The sequence below is a fragment of the Alligator sinensis genome, unplaced genomic scaffold, assembly GCF_000455745.1.
Source record: "Alligator sinensis unplaced genomic scaffold, ASM45574v1 scaffold567_1, whole genome shotgun sequence".
Lineage (NCBI taxonomy): Eukaryota > Metazoa > Chordata > Crocodylia > Alligatoridae > Alligator > Alligator sinensis.
The window spans coordinates 488,225-510,432 of NW_005842049.1; the positions used below are offsets into that span (position 1 = coordinate 488,225).

Below are 22,208 nucleotides of genomic sequence, written 5' to 3' on the forward strand. Positions count from 1 at the left end.
GACTGTCTGCACTTAGCCTTCAAATGCCCTAAATTTAACATAGCTGCCATTGAAGTGACACTGGGACACACCAATATGTTCCCTTAAGACAATGAGCTTACTAAAGATTAGAGCTGTATATATGTCAAACAGAGGCTACATTTCATTTTTTTCAGGCTCCCTTTGCACGTGGAGCTGGTGTTCCATGTTTCATCGTGGAGCTACCTAGTATGGTTGGAGATCCCTAGCATGTCAATACATGCTCATAAATTCAGGTGTTTACCCAGAGAGATATAAGAGTACTGTTATACTATATAATAAAAACTCCCATCTAATTATATTGTTAGGGCAGTGTTTAAGACGCACTGAGGTTTTGCTCCATTCATTGCTTGCTCAGCAGTTACTAATCAGTAAACAATGTGTCATATAATGTGACCGCATGGTTTAATGACCCTTCTATTAAGGAAAGTCAGGAACAAAATCGTTTTTTTTCAAACCCCTTCATGCCGAGCTTTGTTTCCATTGGTATACCTCAAAGAATTACTTTATCTGCTGTGACGTGTATATTTTATGTCACCACCTAAAAGGCTATTGAAGTTCTGAAAAGTGTGGACAGACACAAAATTGAGCTGCCAGGTTTATCCAGGTTTTTTTGTAGCTTTGTTACCCTCTATTTCACTGGCAGTGTCCCAGAGGAGACTGCACTCGGCTGTCCTCTTCCTGTACCAGAAGTATCTCTGTTTTCAGGCCTGGATAGCAAGTGGTAGGATGATGGATGTTTTATGCATAGGGAGGTGATGACTGATAAAGTGGCAGAGGGGGAGGAATCGTTTGTTTTATGAGGGTGTCCTAAAATATAGCTCTGTTCTTGGACATTGCCTAGCATAACAGGATCCTAGTTATCCTACCATCATGCAAATAATAATAAGCAAAAGCAAAAATATTTTCTTTTCCTATGGCAGTTAAAAGAAAAAAGTTGTGTATGTTTCTGTTAGATTTCTGAGTTATGGAGAAGATGGTATTATAAATATGCAGTCATAAATAAGAATTGTATTTCTTTTTGGTCATTTTGTTTCATATAACTAGGATGGAAGCTATGGTTTGAACTGGACTGTTTTTGTTTGTTTTTTTAAATAATTAAAAAACAAATAATTTACCTAAGCAGCAGAAGTTCTATTAAAATAAGTAATACTTTATACCAGCAGTTATATAGGCCTCATTGTAAATGTGAATGCATTTGTGGGTTTTCATTGAGTATTTGTTTAAAATGAACACATCTCAGTGTAGTCAATGGCAAAAGTCCCATGGATTTCGATAGGATCAGCACTTGGCCTGTTTGTGAACATGCGTGTGATTGTGAGCAGTGAACTTCTAATGCAAACAAAATTTATATTTTAAACCAAGCTACTAAAACGATAGAATTTTCAAGAAAGCTATAGCAAAGTAGTTGGGGAATACCGAGCCCTGGAATTACAAGAGACATTTACTGGAGCTAACATGGGTTGTGAATAATGTTAAAGAATGTTTTTTGATGGGAGTGGGAGAGTAGAAGTTTCCCAGAAGTGTTTTAAGCAAGGAAGAAAAATACTAGGAATAAAAGAGATGAAAAGGGGGATTGGGTTTTATGAAGTACGAGACAGGAAATCGTAAACTTTTAAAGATAATTGTAAAAAGAGGATTTGTGGGGTAGGCAGATGCAATGTATTGTGAAGCAGACAAGCAAAGTTCTTTTAAAATGAATTTAAATGATTGAAATGAAATCTGCAAGCACAGGGGAAATGCACAGTCATCAGAGATTAGCAGCATAGCCAGTCAAATGTTTAAAACGATGCTTATGGGTTTGCTATCGAGGCCTCAAAATATTCAGTAAAGCCTCTGTACGAATTATATATGGTATGATTATATATGTGAACAGAGGGAGGGTTTTTTTGTTTTGTTTTAATGTTTTCAACTCCAGGTGGTCTGAAAAATGGGACCTGATTGATGGATAACTATAGATCTTTCATAATTTATGTGATAACCAGTGATTTAGATTCTTCACAGCTTCCAGTACACACAACACACGCACACCAGCAAAAAGTAAGGGCATATAAATCATGACAAAGAAAGGGATTACAATCCCTCTGTCTCATGCTTTACTTACTTGCTTACATTACCTATATATTGTAGTGATGGGCCCACTAAAAAAGGAGACTATTTCGATCTTTATTTGATAAGGGGAAAATATTTCTGTAAGTTTGAAAGGTCAGAACTTAGAAAGCAGTCTTCATTGGTGCTGCCTGTTTCCTGAATGGATGACAGTACTGCAAGATCTGATCACGGAGCTAAACTCTCTTCACTCCTCTGCACTGCAGGTCTCTACTGCATATTCTGCACTATTCTTGGGTACGGCGCTCCCATTGGGGTCAACGAGGGAGCTGTGAATGAGGATAGAATATGTAAAAGAGATCTGCAGTGCGGATCAGTGAATCTGTACGATTTCTACTGGCCTCTGTGTAAGGTCATTACTGAAGCCCCATCTGTGATATATAAGTTGTATCACTTGGACATGTTCACATACTTACTGAAAATCTGCCTGTAGATGTCTTTCTTAAGAGACTGCTTTATTACATTTTGTTGCCAGTACATTTTCTGAGTTTTCACTTACATTTTTTTAGACCATTATTATTATATATAGCCCTTGTTGACTGTCTAAAGAATTCTGTACATTTTAGTGTCTATGACTGTCAGGTATTCATAAATGGTTGTAGGGCCCCACCTTAATATTTAGAAATAACATTAAAATATAGATAGGCTGCCTTTTTTAACACTGTCAAGTCAAGTCAAGTCACTCCCGTGGCTGCTACAACCATTTGGGCATCTTAGACGTTGTGCATCATTGGTGATTCTTCAGGCAAAGTGACCTGATGGTGTCCATCTCCTTACCCGGTGTGGATGGCCATTGGCTCACAGGGAGCTCATCTGCCCTTTGACAAGTCTTGTTTTTAGTCCTGCTGGGTGTCCACACACCCTCCTCATCTAGGCTAGCCCAGATGGGGGTGGCAGTTTAGTCCCCGACAACCTGATCACAGAACCGGCTGTTCTGGTTTACATGGTACCAGATAGCAGACTACGAGAGGCCTGGCTTGGCAGATTTTAACACTGATTTAATGATTTTTACAATCAGAAGTGATAGTATTATGACCTAAAAATTCTGAGCACTTTAAGCAGGTATACTGGTCAAGGCTGGTATAAAATTGATATTTTGCATTAATATAATGAGATGAATTTGACCTTTAAATTACAATTGATTGAAAAAAATCTGTTGACAGAGAGAGGGACTAGATAATGTGATAGGTCTTGTCTATCTCTTAATGAGTCGGTTCTAATTTCATTTTATGCCAATTAACATTTGCCCATTTTTATAAGAACAGTGTTAATAAATCACAACAATAATAAACCTATGGAAATATTTCAGATTAGTTATACATCCTGCTAATTCTTCAGGTTGACTATGATAGATTAAATTGGAAGCACATATTATGTCTCAATGTCTACCAAAATGAGGTTGTCATAATTGATGTTATAACACTGAATACTGAAAGTAATAATGAGGATATTTCCTTCCGTTTACCAACTGTTGTTTAAAGCCTTGCTGGATTTTATGTTATTTCACTCAATTGACAGAATAGTTAGAAACAGTAATTCGCTTGGTACTTATTTCAGTCTTTACCATCATCATTTATTAATCTTGTTTTAATGGATTTTGTGTCAAGTCATTCACACGCACCGTAAAAGTTAATTATAATAACAAAACCATTTCCCATAGCCTGACAAAGTGACCTCTGCCTTGTGGCTACATCTAAAGGACTTGACAAGGAAATTAAATTGCAAGACAGGTTGGAAAGATCAAGGAATAGTTATGTGATTGTCTACTGGATCACTACGTTGATACTGGCCAAGGCTGATGACCATTGTTTCATGAGTGGACAGTAGCTCCTAAGAAATGAGCTGATAGGCTTGATGATTTTTTTCCATATCATCATAGCATCTTTTATCCATGCCACTGACATTAATGAATATCAGCACTCTTATAATGTATACTAGGTATGTATTATTTTACTTAAATAGCAAACAAGTGAGTTAAAACCCCAGAGGCTTGAATTTCATGTTGTCCTTTATGCAGGAAAACTACATGCAGGTGTCTAAAAATGAGTGAGGAATGCAGTAAGGAGTACAATATACCTTGTGAAATTGGGTGGGGATTTTTAAATGTCTGCATTTCATGAGATATGTGGGGGCTGCTGTTCTGATCACAGCTTCTTGGCAGCTGACCTGTATCACTTTTCTCTTGAAAATTTGGGGAACTTACTTTCACCAAACAAAACATGCTGATGAGACCAAGTTTATCTGTCACTTGAATTTGATACAGAGTTCCCTCCTCTTCTTAAATCATAAAGTCTGATTATTTTTCTCCAGGATCAGAGGCTACAGAACCAGGATCTCTCCTTTCCACATTCTCATTTTTGGATGCCTCAGTTTTTGAAGATCCAATTTGCCCCCACATGGACCTGAATTGTGCAGGTGTCATGCATCTCCACGGAGTTCAGCTTCAGCTCTCCGTGACCAGCACTTATGTCAGGCCCAATAATGTGTGTCAATTTGGGGACACCAAATAGCACATCACCCAGTATCAGAATCCACTTTTATCTTTGATGGCTCTGTGCTTCAGTTTCTGCATTTAGAGCAACAAGATAATATTTTTTTCAATGCTTAACAAGGTGTTGTTAAACTGGATTATTTGTTGCTTGTACAGAGCTCTGAAGATCTAAAAATGCTGCTTTGTTATTAAGTAATAGCCATGTACAGGCTGCTCAGTGTTTTAGCTGACAGGTGTCAACATCACGAAAATCTTGACAGATGAGTGATAGATTACAATCGATGCTCAGAGCTGGCACTATTGCTACCAGTCTCCAATAAGGGATTGGAAGGTGTGGAATGAAATTGCCCCTCATCAGAGGTTTGTGCTCAAACTGCTTATGTGCTACCTTTTCTGTGGAGGACATGAGCCCTCTGAGTTGTCCAGCTGTTGTTTTTCAGGAGAAACCGTCTCACCTTAAAATTAACACAGCGTTGATAGAAATGCAACACCTCCAAATGCAAGCAGCTACAGGAAAGAGGTGTTAATAACATCTCATCTAAATTTTGGTTGCTGTTCTGTAAGGAGATAATAATCACCTCTTTCAAATTAAATAGGCTGCATAGATCATAAGCACTGTTTTGTGAGAAATCTAATTTACTTTGAGAATTATGCTATAATTTTACTGAACTTTTGTATTCACTTTTCTTTACCATATAATTAGTCATTATGGAGAATCAAAACTATTGTTATCTCTTAAAGAAAAAAGGCCTCCGAAACTGATAATTATATCACAGATCAACTTTTTTTTTCTCTATATGCGGACTAAAATATGTCTTGCAAGAAATGTTCAGATGAAGTGCCTCTTATCCAGGGGAGGATGAAAAAAGACTTCATAGTCGTAGTGTCTGAACACTTGGGCCAGCGTCTTATATACCTAAGGCTCATGGGCACTATTCTGGCAGTGTAAAGTGTTCCTAAAGTCATCTTTAACTACATTCATGTTCTCTCTTTTAGAGCATTTGATGCTGCCGGGGTGGTAAAAACAGAATTTAGTATTGATGAGAGTCAGATCCACCGTTCCTCTAGAAGGCCTGCAGGGAAGCCTGGGAAGAGGCAGGTTTTCTTACCACACAGTCCCTGGGCTACCACACAACTTGCTTGCTGCTTTTCATTAATTATTTTGTCCCAGGGTAGATGATCAATAGAGAGATATATGATCACATCTACCAGATAAAGCAGCTTTCCTGTGTTTCTGTAGCTGATACAACAGGGTCCTAATCAGGTTCCCTCAGAGTGATTGCATCTGCCATCCATGGCCTACAAATAAGTTACATTGAACACCCTTCACTCCTGCACTGCCTTAGATCTAGGTGAACCAGTTTGAACAAATAAGAACAAGGCCTAATAGTTTTCCATTGTCTGCGCTGAGACCCATATTTCTTTTCTTTTCTTTTCTTTTCTTTTCTTTGGTGAATGCTGTTATTAAAATAAAAATGGGGGTTTTTGTCTTTAATCTGTGTTAATGTTCAGCCATCTCTCTGCCAAACCATGACAATCCCCTTTAAGGTTTCTGTTTGCATGAGCGTGAAAACTTAAACCAGAAGGTTCTGTCTGTAAGGCTGGAGCCTTCAAAATCCTGTATAGGTTCATTTGGGATTGAGGTTTAAATAACTATAACGAGAAAAAAAAAATACCCTGTATTTTCTCTGTAATAGACATATAACAAAAAACCAAACTAGATCCCTCAGGCAGATGTAATTGTGTAACTTGCAGTAGACAGGTAGGATGCTGAGTTACACAGGAGATTTTATTCATGAGTAATATATGCATCAGTGGCTGTGTCTATACAAGTGGTGGACTGCGCAGCTGTTACTGCAGTCATTTAGTACTTGCATAAGTGTCTCCTCACAGATTTTTTTCAGTGCTACTGCACAGTACTGTTTCTGCACAGTTAGTGCCTGGCAATGCTACTGCAAGGTCTACATGTTCATTCCTGTGCCGTAATTCTGGCGCATTCAGTTTAATACCTGTAATTCCAGGTACTAACTCAATGCACTGTCATTGGCGCTACTGCGCATTAGCGCCGACACAATTTTTTGGGACACTAATGCATAATAAACTAATTTTACTGAGCAATACCTCATTAGTATGAGTGTTGCCTGCTGTGTTAATGTGCTGTAGAATTAGTCTAGTGTGCCACCTGCCCTTATAATAGGGTATGTCATCATGACAAACTTTTTCATCCCATTGTAACTGCTTCTGTGGGTTTTGTAGTGGTCTATCTCCTTCATCACTCAGCCTTCCAAACACCCTTTTAGTCCAAACGTTAACAAGTTATGAACGTGCTTGAATTTCCAAATGAAATAATTTCCTGCACAATTTTGGTCCCAAATATCATATCTCCTTTTCCTCTTGGGTTCCTACTCTTCCCAAAATAACACAACTCAGGGCTTTTTCCTCAAACCCCCAACAGTCTGAATCAAAAACCCAAACAAGCAAAACTTAGCTAAACATCTGCCTGTTCACAGCTTGAATTTCTAATCCTTCCCTGAACTCCTCCAGCTCAGGCAGAAGGTAGAGTAGATTCATAGAGATATGTAGCATATGCTTTTATCAGGTTAAGCACACTTTATCAGATACTGTGAAAGGACATGGCGCAGAGCAGTGTATAACATGGAGAGGTTGAATACAAAAGACAGGGAAGGCAAGGAGAAGAGAGAGAAGAGGGGGAATAGTGCTAGGAGAGGCCAATAAGTAACACACCCATAGGAACAAAGGGGTCACAAAAAACTGACGGAGATAATGGGGGAAAAATCCTAGTTCCTATTTAGTCTACACTTAACGCAGCCCAGCCTGTGAATGATTTCATGTTCTGCAGCTTCCTGTTCAAGTTTCTATTTAAAGTTTTGCCGCATCCTCTAGTTCCCTATTCCTTTTTCAGGATGTCAGCCTATTAAGTTACCTCTTTGGACCTTGTCCTTTTGGTGAACATGAAAGAGAGCTCCATATTAATCTTCTCTCAGTTGAACTGCTTCTCCTCAGCTCAGGAGTTTCCCACCCCAAACTTTCCCAGACCCTTTTTGAAGGAAACTTTTTTTTTCCGCAAGTGTGTCTTCTTTAATTCAGTTATCTATTATCTCATTAACACTGTCTTTGTCAGTGTTGTGTTTATGCAGTGCATCACAGATAAGTTAGCGACCAGAAACAGGCACCCAGTATTGGTCCCTGCCCAAGCTATATGCCTCCAAGCTTGATTAGCGGAGTTTGCTTGGTTTTGTTTTATTCTAAAGTTTCTCACAGTAAAAATGGCCCATGTGTGATACTAATAGTCAAAAACTGAAAATCCTTGCTTAGCATATTTGCACAAGACCTGGAGAGAAGCTACAAATATGCATAAATGCCAAGGATGGCATAATTTACACTACCATAGCAGTAGGTATTCTTCAGGAGCCATTGTCACCATCTCTTTTAGTCATTAATGCTATCAGAGAGATGTAAATGGGTTTAACTGTAAGTGAGAGTAAAGGCCACCACCTAAAATGTCTTTTTGACTTATTAGCAAAGGAAATGTTTGAAAAAGAATTAATTAAAATGTGAGGGAGATTTAAAGGTTGTTGGTTGTAGCCGTGTTGATCTAAGAGACTTAGAAGCACACCATTCAGTGCTTGGCGGGTTTGTAAAGTACGGTTGTAAGAGCATAAGACAAGGTACTTCTCTCGTAATCAGGTATTAAAAACGTTGTCCTCCAGTCACCTTAGCAAAGCAGCAAGGACTTACAGCTTTGCTGCACACACTGGTGACAGGGGCTATCAGTCTCTGTAAATAGTAGAGCTGGCTATGATTTCCAATTCAGATTTTCTCAGGACAGTTCCTGCTTTCTGGTATATGCCGTGCCCCTGCGGACAGGCACTGCGTGTATTGAAGCCTGAATAGCTGTCTATTTTTGTTGTTGCTAAATTTTTAACTTAAGATTCCCAGTCTGGTTACCTCTCTATGAGGTTCTAGTCACCCTCCAGTAATTTTCATTAAATTATAGTAACTGCAACTTTACGGAGCATAACATTTCCCTGTAGCGTAAGTCTTTTAGCTGTGATCCGAGGAAATTTGTCATTATGGCCATAAATATAGTGTAAAAAGGGCATCCAATTCAACCTCTTTACAAAAAATCTTCTGTGAGCGCTGCCCTTTTGCTTCTCTGAAAGGATGACCCTAACTTCTATTTCCTTGAATTAGTTAGTGAGTCTTGACAACTAAAGCAATTTCTGTGCCTTCTACTTTATATATCATCACTAACATGTTAATATGGTTCAGCCAGAATCCAATCGTGCTATCTTTTTATAGTTTTTGCTGCTCTTGTTTTGTTATTTGTATAGAAATTATGCTTGTGGAAGAGAAAATGCAGATTGATTTTTTGTCCCTTAGCTTTATGTGAACCTGAAGTGCTGAGACAGGCAAAACATGTTTCCATTACTTAACTAAGCAAACAATAGAATATAAATCATAAAGGCAGCTGGACCAAGGTGTCTTTTTCATAAAGTGACAGCTATCTCATGAAGGACAATTTAATGGGCAACTGGCAATGACATTTCTAAAAAAACTGATAATCTCAAAGGGTTATGCAAAAAGTGAAGCTTGCAAAAGGTGTCAGATGGGGAGCCCAGTCTCAAAAGAACTGAGAAAACGAAATTGCCAAAAGGTTCTGTGCATCTTTAATGATTTGTCTTGATACTTTTAAATGAAAGTTTCTGTATTTAGCATATTTGCATTGACTAGCACATCAGAGGAATGTTTCTCATTGTCATTAGTGATGTTCATGTTTATAGTGTGGTTCCATTGCCCCTTTGATCATGCTTAAATGTGCTTCAGACGTGTTCTTTTGACGGATGCTGTTGTTTAAACATGTCTACATTGATTGTTTGATTCTTGAAAACAGCGAATCCGTGTAAAACCATTTAAACAAAAAGTACATCTTCAATCTTTTTTACTGAAAACTTTCTTCTGCTCTTTATAGCCAATGAAAATACTGCTTTCTGGAAAAGAACATGGTACACAGGGTTTTTATGACTGTTCACAATAATAAAAGATCTCTACATGTCTTAGTAGTTGTAGGCATATCTTTAGTCATATAAAACTAGTAATTATATATGAAGAGTTGAATCAGTCATAATAATCCATAGTAGCCTGCAGATCATTATCATTTAATTTCCACTTCTGACTGACTAGATGTACTCTTACATTATCCTAACCAAGCTTTTTCTGTTGACTTCCTAAGGGTGCCTGTAGATGTGCGAGACATCTGCTCCAACTCACTGTAATTATAGCATGTCAGAGCAGACTCAACGGAGTGTGCAGGAGCCAGGCTAGTTAGCATGCTCCAGCAGCCTCAGTGCCTCATGTGTTTAGCATCCCCATGCTTCAAAATGGTGGCAGGGGTGCTTTACTAAGCCCACAACCCACAACCTAGGAAAGGCAGAGATCAGTGGACTGGGTGGGACTACGGGAGGAGGATAGTAGGTCCCAGAGAGGCACATGAAGCTTGAGCCTGCCAGGGGCAGTGTGCAAGCAGCAGTGCAGCCCAAGAGGGGCAGAGACTAGGGCCTGGGGCCCAGCAGCCCAAGAGGGGTGGAGACTGAGAAGGGCAGAGAGGTGAAGCATGAAACGAGACTGGGGCTCACCAAAAACGATTGGCAACACCGGCCAGCCATGGGCACAGCTGTAGTGAAGGTGGGTGGCGGTGAATAACCCATAAGGCAATGGTTGCCCTGGGGCACATATGGGCCAGGAGGGTCCACCTAACAGGAAGGATTGCTTGGGGGCAGCAGATCCAAGAGAGTGGGACCTGCTGGCAGGAAGATAGATCAAGGTTTGCTCTAAGACCTATGAGCAGTCTCCCTTTCTACATCTCTTAAGACTATCAGAGTGTGGTAGGTGAAAGGAAAAGGAGGATACCTCAGAGACAGAGTAGGGCAGGAACCGTTTGGCCACCAGGGGGGCATCACAGCCACCCATGGGGCACAGTTGTGCTACAGACATTTTTTTTCTTTTTAAATTATTTATTCTGTTTGTGTCAAGTTTTCCTACTGTAAAGCCAGACTCCCTAGGGAGGAAGAGAGAAAATTATAATACATTCAGAAATTCATAAATATTTAAAAAGGAGCACCTTAGGTAACCCTTTTTCACATGAGCAGCACCGCTGACTTCAGCTGGCTTACTCATGGGGGTGGCACAATCCAGGGCAAAGCTAGTTTTTTGATGCATGATAAGACACTGATGTATTTTGGAATTTAATATTTCATGGCCAGCCAAATCTGTAAGAACAAATCATCTGACTGTTAGAAATGGTTTCCCCTTGATTCTTAATGCTATAAAGCTGCTATTTGAAGCCCTTGTGGATCATAAATAGGATACTTGATCTTAAACATGTCACTGGTGTGGGACCGAATAATATCCATATTGGATCTTGGGCAACTGTAATTTGGGGAGTGGGAGAAAAAGGGAAGAGTAGAACATTTGTAGTGTATATGTGTGTTTAAATATATTGTACCTGTTAAAAGTTCGTCGGTGATCTGGAATGTTAGAATTAGTCCTGGAAGGGCTGCATTTTTCAGTCAAGTGCAGATAAAATGGTCCAAGATACTTGGTTCTACACTTTATCACGTGGCTATCACCATAGCCGACATACTTGGTTTGTATGTGTTCATCCCTGCCTGAGTGTGCATACATAAATATAGATGCATCACTTATTCATACACATAATTGCTGCATAATATTTAATCTATCCTTGCTTTTAGGAACATCCTTGATAAAGCGACAGACTTACTACTCAGACCAGGGTGAATCAGCAAGCTTGTCTATACCAAGCGATGTAGAGATATCCATGCTAGGTCTGCTGTGTCTCCATAGCATGGATACCAGGCAAAGTTAGTAGTTTAGACTGCAAAGCAGTATAACAGTATTATTGCAGTGCTGTGCCTCAAGCAGTAGGGCTACGTAACCCAGATAATGTTCTTCAATACTAGAATTAGTTCAGGTAAAAAGATAAGGTTATTAATATCTTTTATTACACCAACTGAATAGTTGGAAAAAATTGTTCTCTGCAGCATTTCAGGCATAGGCGTGCTTCTTCAGGCACAGGGAGAGTGCACTACAGTGCGGGAACTAATTGAGGTATCGCTACACAGCACTGCCATGCACTGTGTATACATACTCATTATGACTATGAACATATAGTAATATACATAATACATAATAATACTTAGTACATTAAGAAGACACTGTTATACCTGATACTCCAAACAGCTTATAATTTCATATCAGAATAGGACTGTGGATAGTTAACTATAGTTCAAAGTCAGTTATCCCAGCAGGATGTAAAACACTTTAAGGAGAATAGCAGGGTGGTAATTCTGTTTGATATGCCTCCTTTGTCCTGAAGATGGTGAAAAATTGAGTTAAAATGCAATAGAAGGCCAGATCATCCACAGATGGGAACTGCTTATATTTATTTGGAGGATCTAACCCTATTTCCCAATATCTTTGATTGTGGTTTTTTGCTTCTTTTATCATGTGTATTACTTTGCCCCATATGCTCTGCTGAATTTCTGAAATACCCATATCCAGCACTGCTATTTACTGGAGGTATAAGCTGAAAGTGAGCATGTCTGGTGTAGGTCCTATCCAAGCAAGTAGGTTCAAAGAGCAAACATTTATGATAGTGGGGGGTGAGGGCGGGAGGAGGAGGAAATGGAGGTGGGCAGGAGCATCAAAGATTAATGCTTGAGGCTTGGCAGCTTGTTTTTTTTTTTTTCCCCCCAATTCTTTCTTTCTTTCCCTTGATTTTTTCTCTTTTTGAGTATTTGTATTTACTTCCTAAAGTAGAGTTACAAGATATGAGATGAAGGTAAACAACTCTCATGTATTACTGAGAGGGGCTGTCTAAAAATACAGTACATTTCTAGTTGCTTAATTGATGTAAAAAATGGTTCATAGGACGTAATACCAGTGATGGATTTCTAATCATATAAATAAGACAAAAGATTTAACTCACTGTGTACTGACATGTACACTGGCATTTTCTTTTCAGATCCCAGGTTTATTAGCGCCCACTTAATACCTGAGAGTGACAACCCAGAAGATGACAAAATCTATTTCTTTTTCCGGGAAAATGCAATTGATGGGGAGCACTCTGGAAAAGCCACCCATGCCAGAATTGGGCAGATCTGTAAGGTAAAATAATGACAAATTGAGTGAGATTGAATACCCTTATTTTAAGTTGTGAGAGTGGTATAACTAACTGCTTTTTCTTTCCTGTAAATTATTCTGTATTAGCACTGGCAGTGTAGTGAAGCTGAGGTCTTTCATCGTTTCATATCAACATAGGAGACAAGGAGAGGTTAAGGGTTCAATTCTGATCTGTTTGGAGAAGCAGCACAAGCTTATGATGCATTGTCCCAAAATTATCAGAACTGCTTGACTTCTAAAAAAGTATCTGCAAGAAATACGGCACTTCCTGCTTCCAAATAGGCTAGAACCTTAGGAATTTTCTTACGTATTTTGATACATTGCAGTTCCCATATAAGATAAAACCCTTAGGCTAAGTGCAGACATTTGCGGGGTTAGGTGGTGGTTAAATCACATTAAAAATGGCCACCCAATTTAAGGTAAGTTCCAGTGAGCGGGGCTGGGGAATTGCGGGTGGGGGGCAGGGAAGTAGGCTTGGGGGTAGGAGTGGGGCGGGATTTGGGGTTGTTCACGTGAGGATGAGGAGGAGGCAAGCAGGATCCATGGGAGTGATAGGGGCATAGGCAGCAGCCACAGGACAGACTGGGAGGATCGGAAGGGCGGGGAGGCAGGCAGCATCTGTGGGGGGCTGCTGGGGTCCTAGGGTTTAGTGAGATCAGGGGGGTTACAGGGTTCACAGGGGACATTGGAAAGAGGACTAGGGGCTGTTTTTAGTGCTCCCCCCACCGCCTCTCCCAGCAAGCCTACCCCCCTCATCCCTGATACTTACTTCCTTGGCTACTGGCAGCAGTGAACACCGATGAAAGCACCCACAGTGGCTTTCAGGATGGGTAGTTCAGTGTGAGGCTGGTTTCTTGGTGGGAGAGCAGGGGCCAAGGGGGCTAAAAATAGCCTGTTGCCAAGAAGGCAAGTAGGAAAAGTGCAGCCCAAGGCTGGGGCCAGCAGCTGGGCTTTCCCAGCCCTGGGGCTGCACAGGTTTGATGCAGCGACCTAACTTAGATTAAGTTTGTGTGTGCATCAATCCAGGTCTATTTTAGACTTGGTACTGTCATTTTTAGGCCAGTCTATTGGTGCAGAACTTCTGTAAAGTTATGGATTTAGATTGATTTCCGATCACTGAGACCAGGTCTCAGTGTAAGGTCTGCATCTGGGTGAAATAAGTTGGTTCAGGTGACCATTTTTAACCTGATCCAACCTCCCCCTTACCTCCCTGAATGTCTGCACTTAGACTTAAAGGTAGAGTCAAATAATTGTTTAGGCTAAATTCAAGAAATGGGCAAGGATTCAGCAAGCTCTTAATGATTGCAAATGGGTTCATTCATCCCTACTGTCAAATTCATTTTTTTTTTCTGAGAGCCTTTTAAAAGATTTTTACGAATTAAGTGATATCCATGAAAATTGGTAGTCTTGGTAAACACAATGTTTAAGATAAGAGTTTCACATTACTCTTTGGTTCAAAGTCATTATCTCTTAAAATCAAGAACCTGGAGTTTGAAAAATTATACACTCACCTTCACAGGGTCTTTAGTCTGCTGCTCTTCCTATCCCTGCAATTATGCCACCACCCTGCCACCTCTTCTACTTTGATCTACTGAAACATATGGGTCTGCTTTGCTTATTTTAAGTAAAGAATAATTAACTGTTTAACCCTTATTAATGTTGGGTAGGGTGAAGTCTTGCATGGAAACCTGAAGAACAAAAGCTCCAAATCAAATACGCTAATATTAGTCTGTCCAGATTTCTCTCTCTCTCTTTCACGGTTAGGGTGTTTTAGGAATCATTTTTGCAAATGATATCAAATGCATAATGATATCAAATACATTCACCATGGTTAATTGAAGCATCTATGTGTTGATAAAACAAGAGTCTTTACCGTGCATAAAACAGTTGATTATGTGATACTTAAGTAAATTCTTACTCATTAGTCCCCCCCCAAATATTCAACTGACTTTTAAAACAGGGGTATTTCCAAAAGCTAATGCAGAATATTTCCTCTATTAGAATGACTTTGGTGGACACAGAAGCCTTGTTAATAAATGGACAACTTTCCTTAAAGCACGCCTTATTTGCTCTGTGCCAGGGCCGAATGGCATTGATACTCATTTTGACGAACTCCGTAAGTAGTTAAAATCCTTCTGATCACAGAGCCATTATCTAGTAGCTGCACTACTGAAATGACCGTGTTCTTACTGTTTTTCTTTTTTTTGTTGTTTTTATTACAGAGGATGTGTTTCTAATGAACTCAAAGGACCCTAAAAATCCAATAGTCTACGGCGTGTTTACAACTTCCAGGTACAGAATGTATCATTTTACTTGTATGGGAGGTAACCTGCGTGGCTGGTAGCTTTAAAGAGCTCCCTTTGTTAAAATGTTCTTAAGAAGCACAGCATTTTCTTAACCTTTGAACTGCTAGGAGTCAGTGGAAGTAAGAGGTAATGAATTAAGTTTCTTTTCTTATGAGCAATGTACATCATCGCCCTAAAGCAAGTGGCCACACAGTTTGAAAGAATGTCAGCTTCTCAGCCTACTTCTGTTATAGCACTGGCTTTAAATATCAAGGTAAAGTGCTGAAGTCCTTCCTGAGTAGACCTAGTAAAATAATACAAACTCCTTGCCCGCACCCCACTCCCCAGTTTTGGGGAGGTGAAAGAGGGAAAATGGTCACCAACATTCAGAATAATTTAGAATTGTTATTTGAATTTGAAATGACCATTCAGTAAGAAGCTAAAAACACCAACACATGTTGATATTTGGAAATGTAATAATTTCCAAACATCCCCTACCTTGATCATCTACATTCTTGGTGCAACTACCTTATTTCATATCACTGTTGCCTGAGGAAAGATTGCTGAATATGCCTCTGAGAGAATGGATACCAATGGCCTGGAAAGGTAGCACATTATTGTCATTGTGATATCACTTTTTGATGATCACATGAGACAGAAGAGTTATCAAGGTTCACATGGCATTTACTGTCCTTGCAACAAACCTGGAAAAAGCCATAGCCTTGCAATTGCAGTGTACATTGTCCAAATGAGTAAAAAAAACCAACCCAATAATCAGGAGGAATATGAAAACCATTCTGTAAACCAAAGAAGGGGTTACAGAGCCTTTCACATGAAGGCCACTATTATGAATCATGTGTGTTATCTCTTCTTCTCTTATATGCACCAGTAGATTACATTTTAGAAATGATGCTTTAAGTTGTTTTTTTTGTCCTTCCTCCTTTTTTAAAGTAGTTCTTTTATAAAACCAGGGCTGAAAGTCTGAAAACACCATCTCCAGTAAAGAGTCTCTTTTTCATAGCAAACACTTCCTACCCTAAGATTATCCCTACTGAACTTCACTCCAGTGGAGTTTTTGACCCTATATAAACAGCTGTAGAATAGCAAGCCATTCAGTTTAGAAAACATCTAAGAGATTTGTATCAGTTCAACTGAACTTTCCCAGGGAATGGGTAGGGGATTTCTGAGAAAGCATGTCAGTTTTGAAAATCAATATGTGTAATACATTAAAAAGCAACAAGTCATTACTCCCACAGCTGTTCTGTGATTAAATTGACAGATAATGTGAAGAAACTGATTTTTCTTTCCCCCCCGTCTCATTTTAGTAACATCTTCAAGGGGTCGGCAGTGTGTATGTACAGCATGACTGATGTGAGAAGGGTGTTTCTGGGTCCCTATGCTCACAGAGATGGTCCCAACTACCAGTGGGTTCCTTATCAAGGACGAGTCCCATACCCACGGCCAGGAACTGTAAGTGTACACAGTGATCAGATGCTGTAAAAGGAGAAATACAGTGAAAAATGGTTTAATGCACTGCATATGCATTTGTATTACAGAAGAAGCTGAAAGAGAGAGACAGGCAGGCTAATGAAGAAGAAACCTGGCAGTAACTTCAGGTTCAGAATTTACTGCTTCTATTTCTAATATGCAGCTGCAGTATGAGTGTGCTTAACTTGCACACTTTATTCAGACACTGTTTGTATCAATTTCCATAAAAGTGTGACTGAGTAAAGTCCCAAGCAAGTGTGGGATTTGTTGAGTGTCTGTCTGGCTCTTAAGGAATAATACAGCTGTTCCCTCCTCGAACAGCATTTATATTTAGTGCATTAAGCTAACCATTTCTGCAGTAGATGGAAGAGTGACTGGAATAATTACCAACTCCCACAGGCATTTTTTTTAAACATGTTTCTACCTGTCTGTCTCTTTCTAATGTATCATTCACTATGGTATCAAGGCAACAGACAGTAAGAAGCATTAGAAATAGAGGTATATCCAAATTCCTGTTCCTTCCTGGAGATTAGGCATTTGACTCAGGGCTACACATTAGACACCTGTGCTGTCTCAGGACCCAGAAAACCCAGAGGATAGTCAGTTAACTCATAGTGACAGTGGCAATCATTTCAGTGAAAAGCACAGCCCTCATGGGACTTTCACCGTGAATATGGGCCCTGGTAAAGATGACTCCCCACCCCAAACTTCGTTGTACAATAGCTTAGTAGTTAGTGTGTTTGCCCAGAGAGTTAGTGACATGGGTTCTAGGCCCTTTTCAGCACGTGGGTACCCAAACTCACATCTTGCACTAACCACCAGTCCTAGGGCAGACTAGATGAGGGCAAACTCTACCACTTATGGTAAAGCCGGGACATTGGGAAGCCAAGAGCATAAGCTTCATCAAGTCAGAATATTGCCAGGACTGCTTATACCTTTACATTACATTACATTGGTTAAAAACTAGTAATTGTCTTGGCAACAGAGAGCAGAGCTCCATGGGGTGTGCTGGAATCACCGGGCTAGACAATTGTGCTCCCTCCTATTTGTTCTTCTGGCTCAATGGATCTCAATGGATCTTGAAGGCTGGATAGGCATCTGGCTGGGGTCATCTGACCCCAGCACTCTCTCCTGCTTGGCAGGGGGGTGGGTCCCTTCCAACCCTAGCATCTATGAATCTTTGGTTGCCTAAAGGTAGTCTTATAAGGTTGACCTGGATTGCTGCAAGAAGGATTTGCCTCTAAAAGTAGCAAAGAAGTATAGTTCAGGGAAGAAACCAATAGCAGCCTATGGACCTTATAAATAACATATTGTCCTTTTCTGTTCTTCAGGCTACAAACTAGTCTTTGAAGTCTGGTCTCAAAACTGGCTTCCATAGTAAATGTGTGATACCATTGTTAGGCAACATAGATGACTGGCCAAACATAAAGTACTTCCTAACTAAAAGAAAAGCACGTTTCTCCAGTGCCTGAATTGTGCAGTTCTTCTCCTTCCATAGAACCGATTGCTGAGGAGATTGCTAAATTTCCCAGAGTTAAAACACAAGCTCTGCAGTTTTAGAGGGATTTGATCTTGGTCAGAGACTTTTTTGTACTTTCCTTTGAAATTTAAATCACCAGATGATGCCAAGTTCTATACGTCTGAGATGAGCTATGAAGCCTCTGTATCTCTAGCTGTCTAGGCAGTAAAGCGGAAGAGGAAGGGGTGTACCTTGTAATGACTGGGTAACCATGGAAACACCATTCTTATAAAGAATCAGATTAATTCCTTATGTAACTCATGCCATCTCCATCTGAGCGTGGTAGGCTTTTTAATGAGTTGTTTTTCATTAACCTGTCTTTTGAAATTCTGTCGAGTCCCAGGATTAATTAAACCATTTTTAATTGGAATGAATATGCATGCATTAATCAATGGATTGATTAATTACAATTTAATTAATTCTTTCACACTTTCACACACACACACACACACATATATATATATATATATATATATATATATATAAAATGTGTACAAATATATGCACATATGTATATATATTTTCACAGTAAGTTCTTTTTTGTTTTGTACACATGTATGCACATAGACATATATTGCAATAGGACAGAATAAAAAGTCAGATACAGCTGTGCAGATATATTGTGCTGAAAACTTGATCCATTGTCACCATGTTGCTTGTGCAAGAGTGGTGGAGATGAGCACTGAGCAGAGCTACCAGATGTCACTAAAATCCTAATGAACCCTTCCAAATATTTCTCTGCCTTCAGCAATTATGCAAATATCAACAGCGTAACATATGATCTCCTCCCAGTCTTTCATATAGGCTGGGGTGTCAAACTCTGCTCTGGGTCTGTGCTGCTCATGGCGGCCGCTCTGCCACTCTAGGACATGAGCAGGAACGGGTGCCCCGTGCAGCTTGCAAGGCCATCCGGCACTCCTCACGTGCTATTTGTGGGTTAGTCTGGGACCCCAGGGCTGCACGGGGACCCAATGATGTGGCTCTAAGAGGTGGATCTGTCCTATGGGCTGTATGTTTGACACTTCTGTAGGCTACCCGATCACAACTCTGTGAAACAGGGAAGTGCTTTTTTTTCTCCCCAGTGGGGAATTTAAACACAAAAAAGCTAAGTACTTACCCAAGCTCGCAAAGGGAAATTTGTTGCATAGCAGGACAACAATCCCCCAAGTGCTAGGCTGATATTGTAACCGCTGCAGCATTTTCTTCACTAGAAAAAATATGACGTAAGTGTTAAATAGGCTTTGTACAGGCTCTCTCCTCAGGGTGGATCACAACTGAAGAGTTAGAGTTTTATAAAACTACAGTTACATTTAGACATGCTACTAAACACAAAGCTGCTCAGATTTCATTGCATTTTTTCCACATCAACAGTTTTGAAACATAATTCCTGTACTTGTAGGCACTGAAGTAACACTCATATTAATAGGGCAGAATTTGGATTTAAAATGAGAAATGATTCATGCTTGAAAAGAGATTTCTGTTTTAGTTGTGATAAATTTGATTTATTTTCAACAGCTTTTGCAGATTTGTTGAGGGTGAAGAGGAAAGATCTTGAAGGTTTTCAGGTGTTAGATTTGTGGCTTTCCCATTCAGGAACGGTGCAAGTGATGGCAATAAGCAAAACCATTATTCCTTCCCTGAAGAATAACACAGCTTAGGTATTTGAGAAATGTCATAGGTAAGGTGCCAACAAAGCCCTTGAGCGTCTGGTGGCTTGCCCAGTCCTAGTAAACCGAAGGAAAATGAATGAGTTCACGGAGTATTCAGCACTCCCTGTAAATAGGTCTGTATCCGCACTAATCCTACTGCGTTGAGGGCTCTCAAGTTCCACAAAGTTGCTCTTATGAACTTGCCTGTCTTTGGTTAGTAAATCAAACTCAAAATCCCAGTTGTTTTCTTTACCTTGGGTTACATCCATTCTTTCTTCGTCATTCTGGAGCATGCAGAACTCCGGCTGAAATTCATGGCAAACAAGATATTCGCCACCCTGTTACACTGGACTCTCTTTCAGGTTGGTCAGGGATGAGTCCTAGCCTACTTTTCTTAACTGAACACGAGCACTGACCAGCTGACATTAAATGACAGGAACCTGAGAATGATGGCAAGACTTCCTTTTGCTTCAGGCAGATTAGACACAGGCCTCACTCCACTAAATCACATAGATAAACTTAATGTAAGTATTTCAGTAGTGTCATGAACATCAGTGGAGTTACTCCATTGCATAAAGCTAAGCAAATGCAGGCTTACTTTTCTTGACTGGGTCCTATGTGCCTGAGCCTGGTTCCACATAAGTCAAAACAAGCCTTGCCATTGCTTGAAAGGGTAAGTTGCCATTAACATGGACTCAAGAGGTATGAGGCCGTTTCATTAGATGCATTGTTGTTATGAACTCTTTCCAAATATTTTCAGCAAAAGCACACAGAAAAACACGGTACCTTCCTGTCCACCTCACCTTTAGTATGCACCCAGAGCACAGAGCCAGCTAGATCACAGAGTGCTAAGGGATTGATTCTTGCCTTTTTTTTAATCCTGTAGTCTCCATGTCACTGTCTAAGCTCTGAGATCAGATTTCTCTTTCAAATGCTCATTATTTATAGAGATACAACTGGCTTTTTATGAACTTTCTGCCTAAAATGTACTGTCCTGGCCAACGCTGTGGCTAACAGGCTCCTTTGCTTGAAAATGGGTGGAAAGCACACACAAAAAGATCAAAACACAGCTGAAATGTACTCATTTACAAATTAGAATGAATATTCATACATTTTTGGCTGTGTTTGCCCAGATGCAATTACCAATATTCAGTACTTGTATAGCATTTTTCTATTAAAATCACTTTAAATACATTTTCTAATTCATTGATATCTAATTAATCTGAGTAATCAGTAATACACACTAGTTGGAATATTACTTGGGATCTAAAGCAGATTCTGGAACTGAACGATAGAATTTTTAAACATAAAATTTCAAATTGATTTCCACATTGCTAAAGGTTTTCAAAGATTTCTGGTCATTGTTGGTGTATCTTTCTAGTGATCAATATTAAAGCAGAAGAATATAATTGTAATAATAAGAAGGGCTAGAATATAGAGACAGTAAGAATAAGAACTTGTTCTTATGCTGATTATTCCAATAATTATGTTTAATCATTAAGTCTTTATTAGTATATTAGGCTGTAATAGAAGGGAGTTTCCTAAAATTTCCTTACTTGAAAAAGTGAAATCCTATACTTCACATAGCCATACATCCCAATACATCTGCCCCATATAACACATCCTCTTTTGACAGCATTGATTTTTTTAATTTCATTTCTGATGAATTATTAATACCCTGGATCAAGGTGATTGCAAAGACAATTGATTTCTCTATTAAGCCTCCTGGATGCTTTGGATTCCTGTTTAATTACATTTTGTCATCTTGGTTTTTGCTTTAAGTGCTGGATCTTTTACAGGTGTAAATAAAAGACAAGTTACCCAGGGCATTTTGGTATCATTTTAGCACCTAGTAGGTATTTGTGTATTGGGATCAAATACAGTAAACACAAGCACCACAACATGTCTCTCATACGTTTTACATTTGAACTTAATATTTTCTGTCTAAGGGTTTGCTGTCAGGAGAGTTGAAGTCCTCAGCTTTCATATGTGACTTTGGATGAGCTGTTTACCATTTTCATTGTGTCTCAGTTTTCTCATCTGTAACATGGCGCTAAAAATAATTCTCCACTTTACAGAAGCAGGCCAAAATCTCTAATGTTCATGAAAATACTCTGAAATTCTGAGCAGAAAAGAATTTAGGTGAGAGCATGAGCTATTTAGTCCCTGGTACTTAAGTTTACTGACCCAATAGGATTTTGATTTGCTGGGGCAGTGCTTCTGGGTGTCAGTGTCACAGCTTTGCCTACTGCCTCCCCGATTCTTTCTTCCCTTTTCCCAGTTTCCTCAGAGAGCACTGCCTCTACCACTCCTGCGCTTTGTATGCAATCAAGACGCAAGATAGCTTAGCCTTAAACAACATGACTTGAGGAAATCTCACCCGGTGTAACTGTAAGGACTAGAGACAACCTACTCCTAAACAGAAA

At 39.6% G+C, this 22,208-nt stretch overlaps 1 protein-coding gene across 1 annotated transcript in view; it reads left to right on the forward strand.

Annotated features, from left to right (window-relative positions):
- The window catches only part of SEMA3A (semaphorin 3A), a 231,570-nt gene that overhangs the window by 174,442 nt on the left and 34,920 nt on the right, over positions 1-22,208 (forward strand). The window contains exons 7-10 of the mRNA XM_006022863.2: positions 12,684-12,826; positions 14,843-14,957; positions 15,064-15,133; positions 16,452-16,596. Coding sequence (XP_006022925.2) covers positions 12,684-12,826; positions 14,843-14,957; positions 15,064-15,133; positions 16,452-16,596 — 473 coding nt within the window. The remainder of the gene's footprint in view (positions 1-12,683; positions 12,827-14,842; positions 14,958-15,063; positions 15,134-16,451; positions 16,597-22,208) is intronic.